This window comes from Hemibagrus wyckioides, linkage group LG17 (genome assembly GCF_019097595.1).
Source record: "Hemibagrus wyckioides isolate EC202008001 linkage group LG17, SWU_Hwy_1.0, whole genome shotgun sequence".
NCBI lineage: Eukaryota > Metazoa > Chordata > Actinopteri > Siluriformes > Bagridae > Hemibagrus > Hemibagrus wyckioides.
Window position 1 is genome coordinate 7369366 of NC_080726.1, and position 27693 is coordinate 7397058.

Sequence of the window (27693 nt, forward strand, 5' to 3'; positions counted from 1 at the left end):
AAAAAACTCTTAATACAGTTTGGCAATGACCCCTTCCTGTTCCAACTTGACCGTGCACCAGTACATAAATCAAGGTCCATAAAGACATGGATGAGCGAATTAGAGCGGAGACTGAGAGCCAGGCCTTCTCATCCAACATCAGTGCCTCACCTCACATATGTGCTTCTAGAGGAATAGCCAAAAATTCCACACTCCTAAACCTTGTGGAAAGGCTATTCCTCTAGAAGCACATATGTGAGGTGAGGCACTGATGTTGGATGAGAAGGCCTGGCTCTCAGTCTCCGCTCTAATTCATCCCTAAGGTGTTCTATCAGGTTGAGGTGCAGGCCAGTCCAGTTCCTCCACACCAAATTCGCTCATCCATGTCTTTATGGACCTTGCTTTGTGCACTGGTGTTCAGTCATGTTGGAACAGGAAGGGGTCATCCCCAAACTGTTCCCACAAAGTTGGGAGCATGAAATTGTCCAAAATGTCTTGGTATGCTGAAGCATTAAGAGTTCCTTTCACTGGAACTAAGGGACCAAGCCCAACCCCTGAAAAACAACACCCGAATTCATTGATCTGGAGGGGTGTCCCAAAACTTTGGGCAATATAGTGCATGTTTCTCTAAGAAAACAATATTTTTGGAAGGAGTCTCCAGTGTCAGTGAATGTGTTTTAGCTTTACATGTAATTATAAATGAATATACATAATAAATGAAGCACCGTGTGTTGTTTTGTATTAAATAAAAACTGTAATCACAGGCACATTGTGGTGATAAAAGCGAAATAAAACACTTTAGTGAGGGGAAAAAAAATCATACTTAATTTTAAATTCAGAATCAATAAATGTTCTATAATGAAAATGTTGCATTTCTTCATGGAAAATTTTTCTCAGAAGTATTTTCTGGATACTCGTGACTGACATAAACTACAGTAAAGAGCCACAATGAACCATTTTATTGCGAAACCTGAAATCATGCTGTCTTAAATGGTATGATTATCTGCACTGCAGGAAAACGTGATTCCGGTCCAAGATGGCCGGCTCGAAAGGTTAAAGCAATCTACCAACAATAGACTTTCATTCGTGTTTATTTTAGTAAGTCACATACTATTCTGAGGAAGCTTTCACACTGGCAGTTTAGACTGAATCAGGTCCTTATAAAACACTGGCACTGTAAAAGTGGTCATGTGGTCACCAAATCCGACGTCCGAACTTGTTCAGGAAGTAAAATAACCCGTGCAGGTGTTTTAGCTGATGATGATACCGTTAGTTTCGATAACACATGTATAGCATGAGTGACAGGGGAACGCTGTGGGACACAGTAGAGGTGAGATGATTTACTTTGCATAATAACAGCACCAAAATAATAACATAAGGGGGAAAAAAAAATATGGTGGTGTGTTATGTTCTCCATGAGTGTTTGTGATGATGCAAGACGAACGCAAATGCGCTGGGGTTCGATAGAATCAGTCTGAAACCAGACCAACACTGCACTGAAGTCACTGACGAAGTATACGCGGTGTGAGGAAGATGTTTATGGAAAAATATTTTGTATGAGACCGCATATGTTATAAATAAGTTAGTACTTTACTGTAGCTGCACAGCTTCAGAGCAAGAACTACTAGCTAAATTTGGGCTAAGAAGGGCATTGTGGACATTATTTTTATTTATTTATTTTTGCTGAGTTGTTCCTTTAAATGAAATAAACCAAACAAAGAGAAACAGACAAATGAACAAAAAAGGAAATGAGAGAAAAAAAAAACAGACCAAAAAAAAAAGAAAAAGAGAGGAAATACAAAACAAGAGAGAGAGATGATAATGAGTGAGAAGAGCAGTAGGTGGGTGAGGCACAGATAGAGAATTTAATTATTATTATGATGATCACTTGTCATCCATCATATCGTACTTCTAATTTAGCCGTATTATTTATTGTTCCATTTCATTTCGTCGCTATTACCCCAGAATGATTTGTTTTAGGCGTAATACAATTTTGCCGTTAATTACTTTGCCAATATTGCTGCGTAAACAGCGCAGGCAATAAAGCCTGTTTGGATTGGAAACTGAAATGAGAGAACGTGAAGGACGAGCCAGCACACGAGAGTGAATTAGAGGAAGACAGAGACTGGGGAGATAGAGGAAGACGAAAGAGACAGAGGAAAGCAAAAAGGGCCTGTCTGAGGGAAGCGGAGTAAAATAAGGAGATTAGGGGTGGAAAGAGCAGACGGGTATGAGGAAGAAAAGATGAAAAACAACAAGAGCAGAGAAGAAATTATGGAAATCGGGCCGATTTTCATATCAGGGAGCAGAGGACAACAATTATACTCCTGCAGCATGAACGTGAACACACACACATACACTCTCACATCTTACACACACTCTCTCACACATCTCACACACACACATCTCACACACACACACACACACACACACACACACACACACACACACACACACACATCTCACACACATCTCACACACACATCTCACACACACATCTCACACACACACAGTCTGGAGGAGACAGAGGTGCAAAGTCAGGGTCATATTTACATTCGAGGGCCTCCAAAGAAAACACAAGTGATTAGCTGAATTCCTAATAAAAGGACTGGATGTTTCTCACGGGGATGGAGGTGTGGCTTCTGTGTTCATCAGTCACAGTGGAGGAGGCGTGGCTTCTGTGTTCGTCAGTCACAGTGGAGCAGGCGTGGCTTCTCTGTCTTTCAGTCAAAAGTGGAGGAGGTGTGGCTTCTGTGTCTTTCAGTCACAGTGGAGGAGGTGTGGCTTCTGTGTTCATCAGTCACAGTGGAGGAGGCGTGGCTTCTGTATTCACCAGTCACAGTGGAGGAGACGTGGCTTCTGTGTTCATCAGTCAGAGTGGAGGAGGTGTGGCTTCTGTGTTCATCAGTCAGAATGGAGGAGGTGTGGCTTCCGTGTTCATCAGTCACAGTGGAGGAGGCATGGCTTCTATGATAATCATTCACAGTGGAGGAGGTGTGGCTTCTGTGTTCTTCAGTCACAGTGGAGGAGGTGTGGCTTCTGTTTTTATCATTCACAGTGGAGGAGGTGTGGCTTCTGTGTTCTTCAGTCACAGTGGAGGAGGTGTGGCTTCTGTTTTTATCATTCACAGTGGAGGAGGTGTGGCTTCTGTGTTCTTCAGTCACAGTGGAGGAGGCGTCTCTGTGAACTTCAGACATAGTAAAAAAAGGAGTGGCTTTGAAGTTTCCCAGTCACAGTGGGAGGAGTAAAGAAGGTATGGCTTCTGTGTCTGTCAGTTACAGAGTAGAAAGTTGTGACTTCTGTGTTTGTGAGTCATGGTGGAGAAGGAATGGCTTCTAGATCACATAAGTCATGTCTGTCAGTCACAGTGGAGAAGGCGTGGCTTCAATGTCACTCACAGAGGTAAGGGTCATGTCAATCTGTCGATCACAGAGGAGGAGGAGTATTTTCTGTGTCTGTCAATCTTAACAACGAAGGCGGATCCTCTGGGACTGACGTCTCAGTGATGGAGGCGTGTCCTTTGTTGACATCTTTTTAAAACACTCACTTTATCACAGTTTATCCGGTTCAAACGGTTCTAAATCCTATCGTATAAATCCTATAAATCCTATTGTATCAAATTGCTGTCTGATTTAATCACCTTTTCATACATTTTATCACTGATCTTTTATTAAGAAGCCCATAATATGAGAGAGAGAGAGAGAGAGATACACCTCTACAAGACTTTCTCAGACAATCTCATAACAGATTTTATTGCCTTAATTCTAGCTGGATTGAAATAACCATGTCTTACACAATTATGCCTCGATTTCAAGAATCTCCTGATTAAATTAACATTTAAACTCCATATCAGGCATTGTGTAGAAGAAATATTCATGTACAACCATTCAAATTTATAGATATGCCCATTCATTTTAACACAGGGGGAGAAAGAAAGGAGAAAAAAGCACTTAAAGATGTGTGTATCGTCCCAGAGATAATGAGAGAAAACGAGGGGAAGAGGAGAGACTGTGTCAGCAGTGCAGCGGAGATGAATGTTCTTTGATTATTTCAGGCTAAAGATGGCATTTCTTATAAACTTTAACAGCAGTCCTTGTCATTTCACTGATTCTTTGAATAGTGTAACTAAATATGGCAGTGCCAATAAAGCTTAAATGAAGAGAACAAAGAAAAAGAAAAGAAATACGTGTTTTTGTAAGGTATTATGCATATATTTTTAGCAATGTTTAGTGTGTGTGCTTGTGTGTGTGTGTGTCTATACCTGACAAGCATCCACGCCTCCAGTTAGGAAGCCACTGCACATCATGCGTGAGGTCACCTGACCCTCCGTTACTGAATCACACACTGTGTCATTAATGATCTTCACCATCGCTTTCTGTAGAACATTGGCGATGCTTCCTGAAATGAAAACAAACACACACACACAACAAATTTGATCTTTGATTCCAACAAACCTGGACTTGCAGGTCAGCTGTGAAAAATAAGAAAAAAAACGTCAGCTAGATTCCTAATGACCCCCTGTACTCACCTCCTTCCCCAATACCCCCCTTCACTCACCTCCATCCCTGATACCCCCTGTACTCACCTCCTTCCCTGATGCCCCCCTGTACTCACCCCCTTCTATGATATCTCCCTGTACTCCCCTCCTTCCCTTACCACATCCTTTCACTCGGCCTTCTTCCCCGATACCCCCTTCACTCACCTCCTTCCCTGACCTCTTTCCTTGAACACCTCCCTTCACTCACCTCCTTCCCTGATCACCTCCCTACATTCACCTCCTCTCAGTCATCTCCTTCCTGAATCACCTGATTACTCACCTCCCTCCCGAAGTGCCCCCCAGCCAGTCACCCAGCAGTTCATCCCAGGTGGGAAGATATGTGAGCTGGAGGGCAGACACACTGGATGAACAGTGCTGGAGAACTCCAGTGGCTCCTTCAGCTCCAGTACTGCAATGTCATTATCGAAAGTCATCTGGTTGTAGTCGCTGTGCGTGATGATGGTCTTCACCTCTCGCATCTGCACACTCTTCTCGTCCTTTTGCTGATCGTTCATACCGCTGTACGTCATCCAGTTTTCTGGTTCACGGTACCTATGGATGGAGAGTGGTGAGATTTGCCTTAATGACATTTTGTTAGACATGGGTGGGAAAAAAAACCATGAAATTGAACTGAAGGGATTCAGAAATGTTGGATTTTGGATATTTAATATCTTTAAGAGAAGCCTCCTGGTGGTCCAGTCGCAGGATCCCACACTCTCATTGCCGTGGCCTGGGATCGATTCCTGGGAAGGGAGCTAACTCAGACACTGAAGTGTTAACTCTCAATGCCGGTCCCAAGCCCGGATAAAATGGGAGGGTTGTGTTAGGAAGGGTATCTGGCATAAAACCTGTGCCTAATCAAAACATGTGGACCAAATGATCTGCTGTGGCGACCCTGAACAGGGAGCAACCAAAACAACAACAACAACAACAACAACAACAACAACAACGACAACGTAACATCGTATACCCATTAGAACAATTCTACCTCTAAAACGCCCAAATCTACCTCTACATATCTACACGCTTTCTCAAACTAATTTTAAACTAAAACCCCTGGGGATCTTTTTTTTCTTTTCTTCAGTAGATTGTAGCCTGGTGTTTTTTTTCCCTCTCCAAGGCCCATACAGGAACAAAGCGAAACACTTTAGTACATTTTACACCTTAGCACACCGCTTCACACTGTCACACTTTAGCGCGTTGTTTTCCCCTGCCTGATTTTTGAGTCCCCCTACACTACACATTTCTCTGTTTCTCTGCACTAAAACTCTTGTGACACTGCATGGTAATGAGCTGAAATGTAGCGCTGGGAGAAGGTAAATAACAGTGAAGGAACTCAGAAGGTCTGAGGGGAAAAAAACAGCTTTAGTGCTCCACCTGCTGGAGAGTGCACTGAAATACAAGCTTCAGGATGGGGAGGATTTGCAAAATTATGTTTAAACATGTAAATATGCATCACAGCAAGATAGCACCAGCTAACTAACATTGTAATAGAGAACCTAATAATCTACATATCATCTCATACGCGTTCACAGCTTACTCACAGGGACAAAAACAAAACTTACAAAGAAAAAAAGCCAGCAAATTCCAGTTTGCTGCACTGGAATGTTTATTTATTCTATTTTTTGAAAGTGTCTACTTAATGAATAAATATAAATGTTAATGGTCAGAGTCTCCAATCTGTACGAAAGGATGGATAAAGTTATATTCAGCAGCATTCATTTTCTGTAAGTTGGATTATTTGCCTTTTTAACTTCAAGAGAGGAAAAGATTCTTTATTGCTGTTTTAACATCCAGTTCTAACTGGTTTACAGAAATCTAACATTGTTAAACGGAACTATAAACGGATAAAAGGTGTCATTCTTTAAAAAACGAACTGTGCTGTTATTAGAAAACAAACCTCGGGGTGGTACGAGTAACTCCAGGCTTTTAGCATTATGTCGTTGATTACATTCCTAGTAGAGGATGTGCCCAAGTGTGATAATATATGGTGCTTGATTATATCAGACTCTACATGTTTTGGTGGTTAACTGCCTGGAAATGTGACTAATATCGATTTGTCTTTCGGTTGTACTTACGCAGGGTCGCCAGTCATGAAGCAGTGAGCGGCACTGAGCAGCCATTTGTTGGAGATGATGGAGGCGCCGCAGACGTGCCCGTTGGTTTGGTAGTGTAGACTGACCTGCCATGGCCATTCGCCCACATCGGCATTCTGCCCTCCGACTATCCGGTTGTGTTTGTATGGTCGCTCCCCACAGTCTGAAAGAAACCGACCAAACAAACAAATAAGATACAGGACCAATTTAACTGGGGGTCATGTAAATAAAATAATGAGCTCATAGCTGGGCCATAGTGTTTCAGTCCTGCACTTGTTACAGCTCTATTTTCTTTAAAATATGTAAAAGGACTTGCTAATTAGCTATCATAACTAGCAGGCTTGTTTGCAACAAATAATTCTAATTAGCCACCTGAATAAATTTGTGTAATGACGTCAGCTGTGAAAAAAATATGCCATTGTTTTCAACATTTAACAGTAATGTTAACACTAAGTCTAAAGCGGCTGAAAGAAGTCAGCTTGTTAATGATCTCAGAGCTAACAGGGCTAAAAGGGCTAATAGTGCTAACAGAGCTAACAGAGCTAACAGGGGCAGAGACTCACCACAGTTCTGCTCATCAGTCCCATCAGAGCAGTCGGTGACTCTATCACACTCGGCATTGAGTTTGTTCACACACTGGCCATTTCCACAGGTGAAGGTGAAATCTGTGCACATTCCTGCAGCTGGAAGAGAAAGAGATGTGATGATAAAGCAAAGGAAGGAACTGCAATAACCTGGAGTTTAGTTTCTTCCTCCACATTTTTCATTTTCACTTGTCCTTCATGTCTGCCTTTCATTCTGCTTTATCTTCCTTCCTTTCTACCTTATCTACCTTGCTTCCTGCCTGTTCATTCCTTTTCTTATAAATGTTCACTCTTTCCTTTCTGCCTTTTCAATCCTCCTGTGCTTCCTTCCAGCCCCCCCTCCTTCCAGCCCCCCCCCTCCTTCCTTCCTTCCAGCCCCCCCCTCCTTGCAGCCCCCCCTCCTTCCTTCCTTCCAGCCCCCCCTCCTTCCTTCCAGCCCCCCCTCCCTCCTTCCTTCCTTCCTTCCTTCCTTCCTTCCTTCCAGCCCCCCCTCCCTCCTTCCTTCCTTCCTTCCAGCCCTCCTTCCCTTCCTTCCTTCCAGCCCCCCCTCCCTCCTTCCTTCCAGCCCCCCCTCCCTCCTTCCTTCCAGCCCCCCCTCCCTCCTTCCTTCCAGCCCCCCTCCCTCCTTCCTTCCTTCCTTCCAGCCCCCCCTCCCTCCTTCCTTCCTTCCTTCCAGCCCCCCCTCCCTCCTTCCTTCCTTCCTTCCAGCCCCCCCTCCCTCCTTCCTTCCTTCCTTCCTTCCTTCCAGCCCCCCCTCCTTCCTTCCTTCCTTCCAGCCCCCCCTCCTTCCTTCCTTCCTTCCTTCCTTCCTTCCAGCCCCCCCTCCTTCCTTCCTTCCTTCCTCCCTTCCTTCCTTCCTTCCTCCCCCCCCTCCTTCCTTCCTTCCTTCCCCCCCTCCTTCCTTCCTTCCTTCCTTCCAGCCCTGCCCCTCCCTCCTTCCTTCCTTCCAGCCCTGCCCCTCCCTCCTTCCTTCCTTCCAGCCCTGCCCCTCCCTCCTTCCTTCCTTCCAGCCCTGCCCCTCCCTCCTTCCTTCCTTCCAGCCCTGCCCCTCCCTCCTTCCTTCCTTCCAGCCCTGCCCCTCCCTCCTTCCTTCCTTCCAGCCCCCCCCTTCCTTCCAGCCCCGCCCCTCCCTCCTTCCTTCCTGCCAGCCCCCCCCTTCCTTCCAGCCCCGCCCCTCCCTCCTTCCTTCCTTCCAGCCCCCCCCTTCCTTCCAGCCCCCCCTCCTTCCTTCCTTCCTTCCAGCCCCCCCTCCTTCCTTCCTTCCTTCCAGCCCCCCCTCCTTCCTTCCTTCCTTCCAGCCCCCCCCCCTCCTTCCTTCCTTCCTTCCAGCCCCCCCCTCCTTCCTTCCTTCCTTCCAGCCCCCCCTCCTACATTTCCTTCCTTTATTACTCACTTTTGCTCTTCCTTCCTTTCCAAAAATTCTTTTTCTTTCCATCTTTCTCTTTCTTTCTTTCTTTCTTTCTTTCTTTCTTTCTTTCCATCTCCTTTTCTTTCTTTCATTTGTTCTTTCTTTCTCTTTCCATCTCTTTTTCTTTCCTTCCTTCTTTCTTTCTTTCTCTTTCCATCTCTTTTTCTTTCTTTCGTTCGTTCATTCTTTCTCTTTCCATCTCTTTTTCTTTCTTTCGTTCATTCTTTCTTTCTCTTTCCATCTCTTTTTCTTTCTTTCGTTCATTCTTTCTTTCTCTTTCCATCTCTTTTTCTTTCTTTCTTTTGTTCATTCTTTCTTTCTCTTTCCATCTCTTTTTCTTTCTTTCTTCCGTTCATTCTTTCTTTCTCTTTCCATCTCTTTCTCTTTCCATCTCTTTCTCTTTCCATCTCTTTCCATCTCTTTCTCTTTCCATCTCTTTCCATCTCTTTCTCTTTCCTTCTCTTTCCATCTCTTTCTCTTTCCTTCTCTTTCCATCTCTTTCTCTTTCCTTCTCTTTCCATCTCTTTCTCTTTCCTTCTCTTTCCATCTCTTTCTCTTTCCTTCTCTTTCCATCTCTTTCTCTTTCCTTCTCTTTCCATCTCTTTCTCTTTCCTTCTCTTTCCATCTCCTTCTCTTTCCATCTCCTTCTCTTTCCATCTCTTTCTCTTTCCTTCTCTTTCCATCTCTTTCTCTTTCCTTCTCTTTCCATCTCTTTTTCTCTTTCCATCTTTCTTTCTTTCTTTCTTTCTTTCTTTCTTTCTTTCTTTCTTTCTTTCTTTCTTTCTTTCCTTCCTTCCTTCCTTCCTTCCTCTTCCTGCCTTTACTTGCTTCATTCCTCTCTGCCTTTCCTTACTTTATTATTTCCTTCCCTTTTGGCCTTCCACAACTGTGATAATGAAAGCAGAAGTGATCGTTTAATGTACTGCTGGTGGAGATTTTAGTAGCCCTATGCTAATTATCCACTGCAACTTAAAACGTTTTAAAGAGCATCATTTCTTCCAAAGGCCACTTGTTAAAATAAAGTGCGAGTTAAACAGAGCTAAAGCCTGGAAGTTTCTTTCTAACAGCATAGCCAGGGATACTTTATCAATCAGAACGTATTGATCAGTAGATGCTAGGCAACTTATCAGCTTTAAATTATTCATAGCAAACCTGCTGAAGAAGAAGAGAGAGAGTGTGTGAGAGAGAGAGACGCGAAGTGAAAGATGGCGATGATTCAATACAGTAAGCAGCAAGCAAATCACAAACTTTTACCACCTGTCTGTTCATGCTGGTCAGAGCTGAGTCAGTGTTCAGTCAATGGCAGAAGGTGTAAGAGTTAAAGCAGAAATAGCTCATTAGATCATTCTGAAATGAGCAACATACAGCCATCTGGTCTAGTGCTTCCTGTTCGTGCTTCAGAAACTTTCAAAAATGGCTAAACAACTCTCATAAAAAAATAGTGGCTGTATTAATGTGAATAAATATGATGTGAAATGTTCTTCACAGTCACCACAGAACATCTCAGCACAACTGAACATCTATTAGAGATTTTGGAATGGCATGTTAGATTTATTCTTCTGTTAATATGTACACTATTCCGGCATAACATTGTGACCACTTGCCTAATATTGTGTTGGTCCCACTTTTGCTGCCAAAACAGCCCTGACCTGTCGAGACTCCACTAGATCCCTGAAGGTGTGCTGCGGTATCTGGCACCAAGATGTTAGCAGCAGATCCTTTAAGTCCTGTAAGTTGAGAGGTGGGGCCTCTAGATCGGTTGCTTTGTGGCAAGGCACATTATCCTGCTGAAAGAGGCCACAGCCATCAGCGAATACCGTTTCCATGAAAGGGTGTACACGGTCTGCAACATTGCTTAAGTAGGTGGTACGTGTTAAAGTAACATCTACACGGATGGCAGGACCCAAGGTTTCCCAGCAGAACATTGCTCAAAGCATGACACTGCCTCCGCCGGCTTGCCTTCTCCCATAGTGCATCCTGGTTCCATGTGTTCCCCAGGTAAGTGACGCACAAGCACCTGGCCATCCACGTGATGTAAAAGAAAATGTGATTCATCAGACCAGGCCACCTTCTTCCATTATTCCGTGGTCTAGTTCTGATGCTCACGTGCTTATTGTTGCCTCTTTCAGGGGTGCACAGGAGTCAGCATGGGCGCCCTGTCTGGTCTGTGGCTATGCAGTACCATGCGCAACAAACTGTGATGCACTGTGTATTTTGACACCTTTATATCAGAACCAGCATTAACGTCTTCAGCAATTTGAGCAACAGTAGCTCATCACAAGAGGAACACCCCACAAGAGCCATAGTTTTGGAGATGCTCTGATCCAGTCGTCTAGTCATCACAATTTGGCCCTTGTCAAACTCGCTCAAATCCTTACGCTTGCCCATTTTTCCTACTTCTAACACATCAACTTTGAGGACAAAATGTTCACTTGCTTCCATGATGAGGAGATCTGTCACTGCTCATAATGTTATGCCTGATCGGTGTACATTCAGGCTTCGAAAACGCTCACATAGTCTTCATATCTGCCTACTCCTGTCAGCAGCAAAAAATGATTTAAAACAGGACATTTTCCCACCTGCACAATATGCGTTGGACACTTTGGAATATACCTAATTGAAACTTCTGTAAGTCATGTTGAAACATCAAAAAGCATGGCAGTCTTGTTAAATAGACAGATGGATGTCTGGAAGTTCACTTACACTCTTTACAGGAGGCTTCATCGCTGCTATCTGTACAGTCTTTCTTCCCGTTACACATTACAGTTAAAGGCAAACAAGTGCCATCACCACAACGGAACTGATTCTTCCCACAGCCTACAGAGAGAGAGAGAGAGAGAGAGAGAGAGAGAGAGAGAGAGAGAGAGAGAGAGAGAGAAATATACATTTATATGTCATTTAACATTTATTCATCATTAGGGATGTGGTTAAATAAGTGGTTAAGTTGGACTACTGAATCCCAGGTCCACCAAGCTGCTACTGCTGGGCCCCTGAGCAAGGCCCTTAACCCTCAATTGCTCAGTGGTATAAAATTAGATAAAATGTAAGTCGCTCTGGATAAGGGTGTCTGCTAAATAGCCAGAAATGTAAATGTTAAGCATTATACTTTGGTACATGTAGGCCACCCTAGGCAGAAGGTGGAAGAATAGCAGGAAAGCCATGCAAACACATTTATTAAACTATTACCAAATATTAAATCAATCAGTCAATCTATCTGTCTATACATATATATACACAGCTATCCTCATGATTTATAAGTCTTACTGTTCCACCCTGAGATGCTATCAAAGCAAACCTGGCCTCTTAATACATACAGATGAGTACACATGTTTGCTTTTCCCCAGGCTTTTTACTGGACAATGTAGTGCAGACAGGATATTCTGCTCCTTCAGGGATGTGAGGAAGATGGGAATAAGGGATGCTCAGAAAACCAAATTTAGTATGGAAAAAAACAGTATTGGCTTACTTTATTCTGGAAATAATATACTCACTGCAGCCTTGTTCATCACTGTTGTCTCCGCAGTCGTTCATTTGGTCACACAACCAGTACCTAGGTTTACACATGCCATTGGCACATACAAAGTGGTCCTCCTCACATTCTGGGGGAAGAAGACATTTAGATTCAGATTTGTATTATATAACAAGTTCGGTGAATGCCATATTAACCCAAAATAGACCTGGATTTTGAAATATCTGCATTAACAATCTGCAAAATCTAAGTTGGCAGAAACTTTATACTATGTTTCAGATGGATGTCAGTGTAAATACAGTTTTCTTTTAGTTTCTCATTTGGGATAAATTTTTATTTTGTCATGCCTGTATCCTTGGAGATGCCAATCCCATAATTCTGTTCTGAATTGAGATGAAGGATTCTATTGGGTCAAGTAATATCAGTGAGTTCAAACCACCTGCTTAACTTCATCATGCCTTTCAAACTGGGGGAAATAAACTGAAAAATTCGTAAACATCAGCATGTCTGCTGCCACTGTAATACTGGCACATGCATAACTGCACAAATCAGAATGCTGACAAAAGCAAATTAATGTCGTTCTCAGAACAGGGACCGACTGTCTCTGCTCCATTCACCTAGAACTTACGGCACTTTTTCTCGTCGCTCATGTCTCCACAGTCATTCCAGCCATCACACTGCAGCTCTTTGGAAATGCAGAAACCTGTGGCACAGGCGAACTGACCCGGACAAGCTACACACAGAGAGATAGAGACAGAGACGCAGAGACAGAGATCACCCAAAGGGTCATGGATATCCAATGAAAATATTCAGTATTTTTGCCACATAAGCAACATCAACTACTAGACGTCGATTGAATAGGAACACACTGAAAATAATATATATCCAGAGTGGCTTACGGTTCTGTGGGTCATAAGCTTTGTACTGGGCACTGAAGCCTTTATCCGTGTACGAGCTGTCTGAATGGAAGCTTATCACCATGGTGTTGGAGTTGCTGTTCAGAGCCAGAGAAGATCTTTCGCCACAGTACCTTACACAAAAGCAGAAAGAAACGTTGCCGTCTTTATTACGGTTTGCAATATGAACATTTCTTAGCAGTTTAGACGCACATAGAAATAAAACTAATAACTGCATTTTGAAAATAAATAAATCAATAGCTGACAACACTTTGCACTAAATTCACTACATTTTATGGCCTTCAACACACATTCTGGGCAACTTCAACTCATCACTTGAATAAGAACATGTATTCATGTACTGGATTATATTAGTATTTAGCTATTACAGCTAATACAATCGTCCATCCGTCCGTCCATACATCCACCTATTTTCTGTAGCACTTATTGTACACAGGGTCGCTGGGACCCTGGATCCTATATCAGGGGATGCAAGGCCCAAAATGGGGGACACAACCCACCACAGGGCACAATCTCACACACACACATTTTAAAGATGCCAATCAGGCTACAGCACAAGTCTTTGGACAGGGGAGGAAACCAGAGTACTCAGAAGAAACCCCAGAAGCATAAAGACCATACACATGAGCACACGTGCAGAGGCAGGAATCGGACCCCTAACCCTTGAGGTGTGAGGGAAAAGTGCTAACCCCTAAACCACTGCACCACCCAAGCCCTCAACCTTCTCCAGTGTTCTTAACCTTAATCAGTATGTTGTGCACATGTAGCTCCTAAATTTAGCTAGACAATCCTTCAAGTTACATAATGGAAAATGGAACTCTGTCAAACCAGGGCATTTCCTTTTGAAATGAGGTGAATGAAAAGGTAACGCTACCAACATTCACACTTATATGGAAGTAGAAATATTCCCGAAACTATAGTGACACAACATATCTATATCATTACGATGCTGTTGCTATTGGACTGAAAATTGAATCCACTGATATCAAATAATTCACTTGTGTTATGACAAAATGTGAGACAGTGTAAGAAAACCTCAGGTGTGAGACCTTTGGCTGAAGTCATCACCTTTTGGCCCAAATAAAGATAAACTACTTATAATATACACTGACATCACTACTGTACTATAAATCATCATAAATCTATTTCACTAAAATGACAGCTCAGTGTGAAAGGGTTTTTATGTCATAGGTAAAAGTATAGAGTAAATCTTACTTTGTGCCGTTGATCAGCACGTAGTCTTTGTGGCAAATGCGGATGTTCACGCCCGGTTCCTTCAGACGGAACATGGTGAACTTCACCCGGATTTTCATGCCAACCGGGACCTGAGCACATCACAGACACAGTATCAGCACTGAAGGTGGCCCTGATGTTTGTTCTTATTTCAGTTGCTTACAGCATTTTTAACTGAAGTCTCTTTACACTCTATTCAGCTGTATCACTGTGCTATAATAAAATGTAAGCAGTGTGTATGTGCATGGTGCATGTTAAGCACACTGAGATATGGACATAAACACATACTAAATATATTTTCACAGGACAAAATTTGAGTACTGGAGTACCATCCTGTTCATTCGTTTGCATAAAACAATACACTGATTTAACTTTTTGTGTGACATTTTTGTTTTAGAACAACTGTACGCAAGAGAGAGTCTGTGGCCACACCTAGGAAAATAATGACCCGCCTATTATAACACAGCACACAGACTTGAAAACGCACCTTTTTTCATTGCCACTGAAAATGCTAATGTGATAACTATCTCTAATACTAATACTGCCTACTTGTATAATAAATTGATTTCTGTTATGCCATACATACATATACTTTATGTATTATCAACCAGAACATAATAAACAAATCCAAAAAATATATATAATGTTTAGTTGTGGCCATTTTCAGCATTGAATTTCTTTGTAATGTCACAATCCACTGTGATGCTTAATGGCTCCGATTAAGAGTTTGTAGTTTTTACCTAACCTACTCGGGGCAATGGTGATATTAAACCCATTTCTGGTCTCGGAGATGCCGCAAGTGCTTGTGCATAAGAGTCTAAAACTTTTACAGTCAATCACTAAAATTCTGTGTAAGGTTATCCAAATGTAGCTAAACAAATCTCACACTGAAAGCCAACAGTGTCCTGATTCATTTTATATCCAAAACTAGGCCAATGAAATATCGTCTAAACAAATATTGTCTATTTTAAATGGCATAAAATTTAAATACTCATTTTGTACAACACTTAGATGTAATGAAAAATCACATCAAAATAAGTTCGCCAAATAATTACGAATATTTCCAATTTTCTCATACCACAAATGTACTAAACGTGAGGCAGCAGAAACACGGTAATTTTGTAGCTGCTAGTTTTTAGTAGCTTTGTATCTAATCATAATCATAAAGAAATCTGGCTCAGTAACCCTATTGGTAGTAAACTGAAGGGGTTTGTGATGTTTGATTTTGTTTAGAGATATTATGGATAGTAATGTAGCATAGAGAATCTGTTTAACATATGGAACATAGCTTGAGATGAACTTATATTGCTGATGAATATGTATGATGCTAAACTAGAGCCTAGAATCTTCCTTTAGGTTCATTAGTCTTATCGGTACAAAGTGCAAAAGTAATTACACAAAGTAATTGGACAAAGGTAGAATAACCCAGCTGGATGTGTTCGTATATCTGTGTAATTTGTTTCACTCATCAGATAAAGAGGAAAATGAATTCAGACATCATCATTTCAGCCGGGTGCCTAAGAGTAAAAGTGAGAGACAGACGCAAAGTAGTGAGTATAGTTACACTGATGGTCCAGTTGCAGTCCACCATAGGGGGGTAGAAGCTTGGGTACTGTGGGCTGGTGAAGTTTCCGGACTCTCTGGTCAGAAGTCCTCCGCATGTCTGAGCTATAGAAAGAGACAGCAATGCCAAGAGCAGTGCAGAGATAAAAGACCTTAACTTGCTCTACATAACAGTAAAGAACAAAGCACAGAAAAATGCAGGAAAAAAAAAAATCCATGCTTAATTTTTCTAAATAATTGAGCAATATTTGTGCTTGCATAAGTACAGTTATGCTGAATATCAGCATCCCCATGCTGATCGAATAGCTGTGACAATATTCAGTATAAGAGTACAATTGAGAGGGTGATAGTTTTTATACAACAATTTTATATATAAGAAATTAATATTGAGCATCTCACATTTCGGACCTCAAATTAGCAGTAATACCCAAAGAAGCTGGCTAACTAGCTCTCAATGATTTATACATTCCTGTTAACGGTGCATCCTTTATTAAAACTGTCTCACCATCTTCCTTTTCATCAGAAAAGCTTTTATACTTTCACTCAGAAGTTCTAGTCATTTGCCATGTCTGCTGATGAAGTCTACTGTAGTAACGGTTTCAGTGGGACTCTTAAGGAGTGATCCAAAATGTCCCAGTGCAGTTATAATAAACATAAGTACTCTCGGAATGCCGCTCGTCTATTCAGATTAGTGAACTCAAACTGTCTGTTGTGTAACAATAATAATAATTACAGTAATTAATTAGTAGCAAACATGCAAATCAATGTAGAGAAACATTACTCACAAAGTAGAAAGTGTTGGGACAAACAGTACAGGGGAATTTTTCTGTTTTATGGATGTAACGTTTGATTTGCAAAGGAATTGAACACATTCACAACAGACTGTAATATGAAAGCTCTGAATTAACATAGTTGTTTTGATAAACGAATAAACTGGGCATTATGGATAGGCCATTTCTTTTAACAAGGATGTTTGATCTTAGATAATGTAGAAACCAGACAGATGAATACAAACAGGTTCAACCCCAATCCTAATGAATGGTATATGCTAAATCTATGCTATGCTATAGATAATATATAATATAAATGTAAAGTTTTTCTTTCTTTAATGTAGGAGCAAACCAGCACTCAAACATAAAGCTTGGACATGTTTATTAGCATAATGTGTGGCGAGCCTTGGTATCTTCCTGATCAGGAAAGTGTTGTTTAAATTATGCTAATTATTTGCTTATATCTTTGTTATATATTGTAATTCCACCTGTGTGGGGTCCAGTGTTTCTGGGGACATTTTTATCCACTTTTAGAAAGAAAATGGCAACATGGAGCACAATGTGTGGAAATGCTCTAATAATACCTGTAATAACGGGGAGGGCGCGGTAACGTGCTTCAAATCCTGGTCTCTGAGTTGGACTATCGGTGATGAGGTTGATAAGCATATGGTTGCCAGAGGAGATCACTTCCAGGGGGTTAGTCGGGGGGCGTTGACCACAATTCCTGTCAGTGCAGAAAGAGTAGAGTTGAAGACGTCAAGCGTAAGGCAGTGCCATTTTGTGTGTGGGGCACACTTAATTTTTACAGATTTTTAGTTACATTATAAAATAAATAAAAACATTTGTAAATTCCTAAATAATATAAATTGCTTATTAAATTTATTATCTTGAATAACCTTGTAACAAACCCGTATATATGTTACATGTCGTGTATCGGATAAATATCTAGAGACTTCTAATAGAATTGTTTTTTTTTTGGGTCAAATCACTTATGCATGTTGTAAATAATCATATATTTAACGGTGTTAAATATAATTAAGCCTTATAATCACTCTAATAATTTTCTTTCTATTACATAATTTGCTTAAATTTCTCCAGTACAACTTCACCCATAAAATTTCTGTCATTATAACAGTAACAGAATATTACAGTTTTATTTTAAAGTAAAATAAATAAATAAATAAAATAAATAAATAAATAAATGACACGTGGTTGCTTGACGATATATTTCAAGCAAATACATGAACAATTTGGCATGTGTTTATAATGCACGGTCATGCATCTAATATCTAATATAATAATAATAATAATAATAATAATAATAATAATAATAATAATAATAATAATAATAATAATAATAATAATAATAATAATAACATATCCAATTATTCAAGAATGTTGTTATAAATATTTATAAATCCATACTTTTAAAATGCAGCTAAGCTGTTTTAAAGTGCAAAAAAAAACAAGGGACAGGTTAAAACACATATATAGACCAACATGAATCCTCCACTTCCCACCTCCCAAAAAGGGGAAAAAACAACAAACAAAAAAAAATAAAGTTTCTTGTGCTTCCCCCTTGATGTGATGTTCTGTAGGACAACATACTATTTTCTCAGCCACTCAGTGACACATTGTCCTGCTAGGCCAATAAGACCTTCACAAAAACAATAAAAAGTGTCTAAATTCTAGATAAAATGGCCATGGGGTTTTGTAATGCTCAAAATAAAGGCCATTCTGTTTCCTCACTTGGCTGCTAAACTTGTTTTTGAGGAACGTTTACTCACTGTGTGATGGCGTGAGCTGCATCAGTGCTGAGAGAGTCGAAGATGAACACGTAGTCGCTGGAGCATGAGTCCTGAATGTAGAAAAAAGGGAACTTGATCAGGATGGCGTTGCCGTTAGGAGCACGGATTTGCCACTGGCAGCGTGTCTGGACTGGATATTTGTCTGGGTAACCAGGAGACTGGAACGTCTGGAAGCTGGAGGTAGCCTCTAGTTGGAAGAAACACTCCGCTGCTGGAGAGAAAGACATTTCTCACTCTGAGTAACTGCATGTAAAGAGGACAATATATTAGCCTAACCCTGGATAGATATGTACATGGCAGCAGAGCCAATCAGATTTGAATATGCAAATTTCATCAGTTATTAAACTAGTTTCAATTTGCATAATCATTGAATTTGGATTTCTTTTTTTATTAATGAACATAAAAGTGCAGGTGCTTCTGAATACATCCCTTCTTTGCCTCATTGCTTCCCTTCCCTTCCTCCCTCCCTCCCTCCCTCCATTTCTTCCTTCACCCTTTATCATTAATCCAAAGTTGGTCAGAAAGAAAGAAACCCATTTTATATGAGTATACTTTTGATCTAGAACCCTTGGGTAGGTTTTCCATCTAGGGGAACACTAAAAGGTTCTATCTGAAACCCAACAACAAACTGTCTCTCTCAGACAGAGAACTATTAGTCCTGGTGCTGAGTCTGAATCAGTGTGATTATTTTCAAGCCAAAAAGCAAATAAATAAATAAATAAATAAAGGTTGAGGGTGTGTAGGGCTGAAAACATGCATAAAACACGTGTGCCACGCTCAATATATTATGAGATAAAGAGATTTCTACTTGAATCTAATTTAAAACATTTTGTGGTGTTCATTGTTCATTTTCTCCATTACATTTTCACAGCTCGAGCTCAGTCCTTTGGCTCATTCTGCAATTTTCGCAGCTCACATCTAGAGAAAAATGTCATTCACAACCCAAAATACGTAGCATTTTTGCTTCATTTCCTGTAGTTGGGTTGATTCAGGTTCAAATTGCTTTCTTTCTACAATGGTACTGCTGTAGAGTTCAAGTGGAACTGTACTTCGCACCTGAGTGTGACTGCTCTCCACAAATGAACCAAACCAATGCACTGGATCGAGTTAAACAGATTTCCCACTACGAAGCATAGTAAAACTCTTAACTATCCACAAAATCCTTGTAAAGAGTGTAGGTTTGTCTAAAATTATGACTAGTCCTCTGTGTCCTTCATGCAGGTGAAAGGTAATGCATGCAGGAATAAGTGCTGGGGCTGAACGTGTGCGTTGTGTTTTACGTGTTCATGCAGGAAAACGTTAGAAGAATGGAAAAGGGCAGCCATTTTTCAGTGACTGGTAGGAGAGAAGCTGCCAAGCCAGGTGGAAAATTGCAGAGCAGCAGTGACTGAAATAGGACACGCTTTACTCACGGGCTCTCGGGTTCCTGGCCATCCGGGGGTCTGTAACTGCAGAGTGAGTGAGAGTGAGAGAGAGGGAGAGAGAGAGAGAGAGAGAGAGAGAGAGAGAGAGATGCATAAGTGGAGCTCTGCACTCATTCTGTCCAATTTCCCAACATTTCCTATATGCCTGTCCAAAATACTGCAGATCCTTTAATACCTCATCTCACCTTGGCTCACACTCACACACACACACACACACACACACACAGTTGGCACTGACAGTAACAAATATCTCCTACAGCAAGCTTAATGTAAGCAGGTCAGGACCCGAGACAGGCTGCAATGCAACGTGGCTTTCTGAAAATGACTCAAAACGGAGACGTACTGAATGAATACATTTCATGTATATCTTACACATTCATGAATCCTACACAAGCTGAAATGTACCTAAAATACATCATAAACATTAGAAAGATTAACAGTAACTCCTCGTCGCTTCATGCATCAAGTCATGGTTTATTATTTTCCGATAACAGCATGCACCATCCACTTTCATTCCTTCCACATGCCGTGATGTTTATTCAATGTATGATGCACTGTGATGTGTAACCAATCAACAAATGCTGCCGCTAGCCACGCCCACATGCAATTAGTAGCTCCTAAAGGGTCTAGGCGTTGAGCAGGTTCCTATTTGGAACCTTCTAACTGGAACCGAATTGTTGGCGAAAAGTGAACAAAAATAATAAAAAATAACCTTGTTAGTATATTATATTAAAAAAAGCTTTCTAAACACTTATAAATACACTTATAAATACATTAACACCACAATCTATTTAAAACACCTATTTAAAGCACACACACACACAGACCCCACAAGAAGAAACCCTCAAGGCACCAGCTGATTTCTCACAAACGGCAGCACGGCTCTGGTGTATGAAACGATGTGCTGAGGAAACATTTCCTCACTTCACCTCACTAGAGCAGGCTTTGTGGCACAGGAAAATGAAAACACATTCTGACCTTTTCATTACCCGGATTTAAGGCGGTTTGTAAATCGCAGGAGCCGACAGCTCGATCATGCGTTCATCATCTTCTCATTAACCACTCTGCATTGTATTTACACTGATGTGCATGTCCCTGCACTTTTAAAGGCCAATGTCTGACCTCTTTAGTCTATTTCTATTCCGTTTAATAACAGGACCATTCACTTTATTTCAATAGCTTCTTTCGTTTCAGATGCTCTATGCAGACACGGTGCCGTATGTAATTAAGCGCTTTATAAGGAGGCGTATAAAGTGACCAGATTCCAGGACTGTTCAAGTGCTTTTACTTTTACAAACTTTTCACTGATCATGGACATAATGCTACTGGTATTTTCCATTCCTGCTGGATTGCATTTGCATTTTTTGCATTACAAATTAGTTCATGATTCAGTCGACAGTGGCAGTTGACAGATGATGGTCAGCTGTGATAAATGAAAATGCTGACCTCAGTAAGATGATTAATCATTGTGGCTCTACACCAAAAGTCCTGGTGTTCATCAGATCTAAGCAACTTTTGCTATTAAAGAAAGAACGTCGGATTCATTTTCATGTCGTGATGATTTATGTTAAGTTGATCCTGGTTTAACAAAATAATAATAATAATAATAATAATAATAATAATAAAAGGGTGATTTCCAGTAGGTACAAAAAACCTCTATGAGTATTCTACATCATCCGGGCAGAACATGTCAGTATGTTGTCTTGGATATTTCTCTGAACTTCAAATATGATCATGAGATGTGTCAAAGTAAGGGGTAGTGTTAATTAATCTACTTATTATTATTGCTGGAAAATATTCCTTCTTTAAATTCATCCTTCTGCAAGGCTAGGTAGTATAGAAGACTTTTATATAAGTTATAAGACATTACAAGGTTGTACCCTTATGGGAAAAGAATCAATCATGTCACATGCTGTAATGTCCAAACTCCAAAGTGGAACCTCGGCATACAAATTTAATTCGTTCTGGCGGTGAGCTCTTAAGGCGAAGATTTATATTGTGTAATGAATTTTCCCATAAGAAATAATATAAATGCAGATAATCCGCTCCAGCCTCCCAAAAATATTATCGATATTACCAATATGAAGCGTATGTAAACTGTATGGTTGCTTATGAAGAACTGACCCAAGCCAAGCATTCCATGTCAAGGGTCCTTATAGGAAGTTGTGCCACCAAGCTTGGGGCTAAAAATAGAACAGATCACCCACTCCACCAATCTGACAACAAAAAAAATGCACGGAAAATCAGGTACCAAAACAGCTCTGACATGTCAAGGCATGGACTCCACAAGTGCTCTGAAGGTGTGCTGTGGTATTTGGCACCAAGATGTTAGCAACAGATCCTATAAGCCCTGCAAGTTGCTAGGTGAGGCCTTCATGGATCGAACAAGGGATTGTTTGTTCGGCACATTCCACAGACGCTCGATCAGATTGAGATCTGGAGATTTTAGAAACCAAGTCAACACCTTGAATGAACTCATATTCATATTTCTGAAACCTCTCATGAACAATGAGAGACAGCATTATCCTGCTGAAAGAAGCCACTGCTAATAGGGAATGCTGTTGCTAGGAAGGGGTGTACTTTGTTTGCAGCAGTGTTTAGATAGGTGGTTTGGTTTCCTATCAGAACATTGCTCAGAGCATCACACTGCTTCTCTCAAGCTTACCTCTCTCCCATAGTGCATCTTGGTGCCACTTTTCCCCCAGGTACTAAACACTGCATACCAGGAACACTCCAAACACCCAACAAGACCTGCTATTTTGGAGATGCTCTGAGCCAGTCATCTAGCCATCCCAATTTTTCCCATTTCAAAGGTCAGATCTTTACATCTTTACACCCATTTTTCATGCTTCCAACAAACCAACTTTGACAACTGACCCCTCACAAGCTGGCTAATATATTCCACCCCTTGACAGGTGTCACTGTAACAAGATCAGTGGTTTTAATATTAAAGCTGATCGGTGTATAAAATAATTATATACTCAATTGGATAGATATATATTCTTGCAAAATCTCAGCAAAATGAAATATATATTGTGTATTGTGAAAGTATACTCCACTATTGTGATCAAATATCTTGACATTTTATCCAAGTTAGCAGAGGAAATCCTGCAGGATCTTTCTCAGGATGCCATCTTTGCACCAAATAATAGATTTCACTAAATGAAAAATTAATGGATGAAAAAGAATCCTGTTACATATTCAATGTTTTCAGCACTCTGCAACAAAAAGAGCTGCTTAAATTCTTAACTCTTAAAATTCTTCGGTACACCTGGTATAAAGCCTGATGATAAAGAATTTGATGAAAAATTCAATTATTAAATAACTTTTAATTAAAAATAAATTGCATTAAGACTAAAAAAGCTAAAAAAAGCAGGATAAAGACACGTTTTATTTGTATTTAAAAACAGAAAGAGAGAACAGGGATGTACACACTTATGACTGTAAAATGTGGGTTATAATAAAATAAAAGCTAAGTAAGATATTCTGTGTGTGTGTGTGTGTGTGTGTGTGTGTGTGTGTGTGTTACTTGAGGCGGTGATGTCTGTAATGGTGAAGGCCTGCATGCTGCGTTTGCCCTCCTGCCGGACTCCTCGGCGAAGGGTTTCCAGCACACGCTCCTCCGTGAACTTGGGCAGCAGCGCTACGTCTGCTGAAGGAATGTCAAAACGTATCCAGTGGTATGCCTTCACACCATCGCTGCACACATGTGGAGAGACTTTTAGCCATGTTAGAATCACTGCTACACATTCAGAGTCATTCATACCATATACCTATCAGACATAACATTATGACCACCTGCCTAATATTGTGTTCATCCCCCTTTCGCTGCCAAAACAGCTCTTATCCATCATGCACTGTGTATTCTTACACCTTTCTATCAGAACCAGCATTAACGTCTTCAGCAGTTTGAGCAACAGTAGCTCATCTGTTGGATCGGATCACACGGGCCAGCCTCTGCTCCTCACATGCATCAATGAGCCTTGGCAGCTCATGACCCTGTCGCCGGTTCACCACTGTTCCTTCCTTGGACCACTTTTGATAGATACTGACCACTGCAGACCGGGAACACCGCACAAGAGCTGCATTTTTGGAGATGCTCTGATCCAGTGGTCTAGCCATCACAATTTGGCCCTTCATCAAACTCGCTCAAATCCTTAAACTCCTGCTTCTAACACATCAACTTTGAGGACAAAATGTTCACTTGCTGCCTAATATATCCCACCCACTAACAGGTGCCATGATGAGGAGATAATTAGTATTATTCACGTCACTTGTCTGTGGTCATAATGGTCATCATTGTTATGGCTGATCGGTGTATATTTACTTATAAGTTGAAAATTAATTGTACATCTTTAATTGTACAAATTGAAAATTTGGCCTTTGAGATAAGCAAGATGCTGTCTTCTCTGTTGTCCTCTTTGAGGAGGGAGGAAACACATTTCTAATAATTAATTGTCATATTTAATGTGTTAAATAGTGGCCTCAAATTTCATACAGTGTATTTACAACTCAAGAAAATACAATTCACACTGTTAGGCAAGGCCATACTGACATGAGCAAAAAAAAAACCCTAAGCTTAAAATTCTAATATAGCAATAACATGTGTGTAGTAGTTGTACAGTAAAACTGCTTTGATGAATATCCATCAGGACTGATCATCACATAAATGATGACAGGAGCCAGTAGCTAATGGGCAGCTCTGCTCACACACTCGTCTTACCTGAAGGCAGAGATGACAGACTGATTGTAGTACTTCTTGAGAAAAGTGTCACTGTTGATCGTCCTATTCAGCTGAAAACAGAGGGGGGGAAAAAGACGTTATCGATCTGTGAGTGATATGAATAACTGTATCAAACACGCTTGCGGCGGTGGTTAAAATTCATAAAGCTTGATATGAACCATTTTATTCACAGTTTCCAGTCCAGTGTAGGATGCTAGTGAAACTCGGTCCTAAATGAAATCAGGGTCACACACACACACACACACACACACACACACGTACGCGCAGGGCAATGAAATCCAAATGGTTTCGCTGACGTTGGCGCTTTTCCTCCGGCTGTGTAATACGATCTGAGCGTGGGTTTGGAGTGATGGCTCGCTTAAAGCGATAAAGTGATAAAAAGGCTGGACTATAAGTCTCACACTGGGTTTATATGGAAATGCATAATTTGGTCTTCTGTGACCTATAGAGCGCTCCATACGACTGAAAAGAGATTGCACGCGTTTCATGCAACAAGCCTCAAGGGAAGAGAGGACACACTGTGCATGGAGCTAAAACACAGAAAACAGTTCAGGAAAGGACACTAACTCTGTCAGTTCTTATCTACAGTATGAGTCAGTTTAAAACATTCTAATCGTGGGAGGCTTACAGTATGATTGCTAATACAGTGGAACATTGGGGTACGAGTGCCCTCCCTTACAAATTTTCCGGGTGCCATTCAAAACTTGTTTACGCCAGTATAAAGCCAAATGAAACCAACCAAAGTGTGTTTACGAATTTTTTTCAGTCAGCGAAAGCTGTTTCAAAAGAGTCAACCCACGACACAAACCTTGCCATCGTCATGCGTTCAAAAGCTAGGTGATTTTTCAGGCGTTTTTTTTGTTGACAGATTGGTGGCGTGTGTGATCCGTTCTATTTTTAGCCCAAGCTTGGTGGCACGACTTCCTGTGAGGACCCTTGACATGGAATACTTGGCTTGGGGTCAGCTCTTCATAAGCAGCCATACAGTTTCCATATGCTTCGTACTGGTAATATTTGTGGGTGGCTGGAACGTATTATCTGCATTTACAATATTTCTTATGGGAAAATTCGTTTTGCAATGGAAATTTTCGCCTCCAGAACTCACCTCCAGAATGAATTAAACTTTTATGCCAAAGTTTACTGTACTAACTACTGTAGTGTATTAGCAGTTTTCACAGTACATGTGATTTAGATTTTATTATTTTATTTGATTTGTTTCTCTGATTAGATATTGTACTTTCTGGACCATGAGACACATTATGTGGGTTTCTTTATTCCACTTGGCTTGAATATTGGGATCAATAATCAGGATCGAATCAGTGCTGTGTGTGTGTGTGTGTGTGGGTTCATTTAATTATTTAAATCATGTTTCTTTACTGTTACTCAACTATGGCTAACAGTTTGAGTGACACATTTTAGTCTGCTAGCTTATACACAATTTTTCATGAAGTTTTTTAAGAGTAAGTTACATCTGGATACTGTTTTAACTCGACAAGATGTGTATACACCGGTCAGGCATAACATTATGAAGTGAATAACACTGATGATCTCCTCATCATGGCACCTGTTAGTGGGTGGGATATATTAGGCAGCAAGTGAACATTTTGTCCTCAAAGTTGATGTGTTAGAAGCAGGAAAAATGGGCAAGCGTAAGGATTTGAGCGAGTTTGATGAAGGGCCAAATTGTGATGGCTAGACCACTGGATCAGAGCATCTCCAAAACTGCAGTTCTTGTGGGGTGTTCCCGGTCTGCAGTGGTCAGTATCTATCAAAAGTGGTCCAAGGAAAAAAGAGTGGTGAACCGGCGACAGGGTCATGGGCAGCCAAGGCTCATTGATGCACAGGGGAAGCCAACAGACGAGCTACTGTTGCTCACATTGCTGAAGAAGTTAATGCTGGTTCTGATAGAAAGGTATTAGAATACACAGTGCATGAAGGGTCAGGGCTGTTTTGCCAGCAAACGGGGGAGCAACACAATATTAGGCAGGTGGTCATAATGTTATGCCTGGTTGGTGTATGTACCTCATCTGAAGTCATCAGGATTCATCACACCAGGCTAGATTTTCCCATTCCAGTTTTGACCCAGTGCCCACTGCAGCCTCAGCTTTCTATTCTTTGCTGACAGAAGAGGAAAGTCTTCTTCTCCTGCTTGTAGCCCATCCACCTCAAAACTGCTTAAATGAATAAGTGTACAGGTTTTCCTGAGAAATTGCTTAGTGTATGTTCATTTCTCTATGTAACTTGCAGTACAATGCATCTCTATCTAGCAGCGTGATCTGTTTTGAAATTCACTGTGTGAATTTACATAAAACACATTTTCTAAATAACAGTGAATACTGTGTTTAAGATGCAGATAAGGCTAAATACAGAAATACATCATGTTGTAGTCTTATCAGCTTAGCATTGCTCCTATTCCATAATTCATGCTATTTACCATGTAGGTTCTGTAAGCGCCAAAACTCAAGGGTTGAGCTCAAGGAAATGAAGTCCAAGTGCTCATCCCCACGTCCACTTATACTCCAGTGCTTCACCACTTTGCTGCCTTTGCCTCATTTAAAACCAAATGTGGGGGGGGGGGGGGGTCCACACCCTGATGCTGATGGATTTCAAGACCCAATTTAAATTTTACATAAGCCATCAGATCTCCACTGACAGGTTTAATGCGATCCTACTTATAGTTTTTTTTTTTCTTCTTCTTCCCAAATACACGTCAGAGCACATCAGATTACGGCGCAGTCTGTTTGAAGCTCGGCCTTTTTAAGATAAAAGGGTCCGTGTTAAAGAGAGCAACGCAAAAACAGAGAGCAGGATCGTCGAGGCAGAAAACTTTTTTGAGAAGGCACCAGATGATGTTAAAATTCTGTGAAGCCGATATCAGATTTAGTGACTGATCACTCAAATAAAGCCACTGGAAAGATCACATCACCCACACTGCTGCTGTCAGTGACCACACAGATGGCAATATTACATCTCTCTGCTTAACAGACAATCAACCACTAATGCAGAGTTCAGTATTTAAGATATAAAACACTTAGGGTCATGCTGTTCCAGAAAAGTACTTCAATAGGTTCCAATTCTTACATCAGACGGCATCAAACTGTATTTTTTTTTAGCCATTTATAGTTAGCATTTAATATTATGGGATATCTATGAACAAGCTA

At 40.9% G+C, this 27693-nt stretch overlaps 1 protein-coding gene across 2 annotated transcripts in view; it reads right to left on the reverse strand.

Moving 5' to 3' along the window:
- st14 (ST14 transmembrane serine protease matriptase) overlaps nucleotides 1-27693 on the reverse strand; it is a 58816-nt gene that overhangs the window by 1042 nt on the left and 30081 nt on the right. The window contains exons 4-18 of one of the 2 annotated variants that reach the window (XM_058413764.1): nucleotides 24512-24582; nucleotides 23318-23487; nucleotides 19777-19812; nucleotides 18344-18572; nucleotides 17141-17280; nucleotides 15788-15891; nucleotides 14206-14315; nucleotides 12973-13103; nucleotides 12702-12806; nucleotides 12096-12203; nucleotides 11308-11421; nucleotides 7176-7295; nucleotides 6595-6775; nucleotides 4797-5068; nucleotides 4241-4377 (exon numbers count right to left, since the gene is read on the reverse strand). In XM_058413764.1, the coding sequence (XP_058269747.1) occupies nucleotides 4241-4377; nucleotides 4797-5068; nucleotides 6595-6775; nucleotides 7176-7295; nucleotides 11308-11421; nucleotides 12096-12203; nucleotides 12702-12806; nucleotides 12973-13103; nucleotides 14206-14315; nucleotides 15788-15891; nucleotides 17141-17280; nucleotides 18344-18572; nucleotides 19777-19812; nucleotides 23318-23487; nucleotides 24512-24582 (2028 nt within the window). Of the gene's footprint in view, nucleotides 1-4240; nucleotides 4378-4796; nucleotides 5069-6594; nucleotides 6776-7175; nucleotides 7296-11307; nucleotides 11422-12095; nucleotides 12204-12701; nucleotides 12807-12972; nucleotides 13104-14205; nucleotides 14316-15787; nucleotides 15892-17140; nucleotides 17281-18343; nucleotides 18576-19776; nucleotides 19813-23317; nucleotides 23488-24511; nucleotides 24583-27693 lie in introns of both variants that reach the window. The other variant, XM_058413763.1, reaches the window with a different exon arrangement.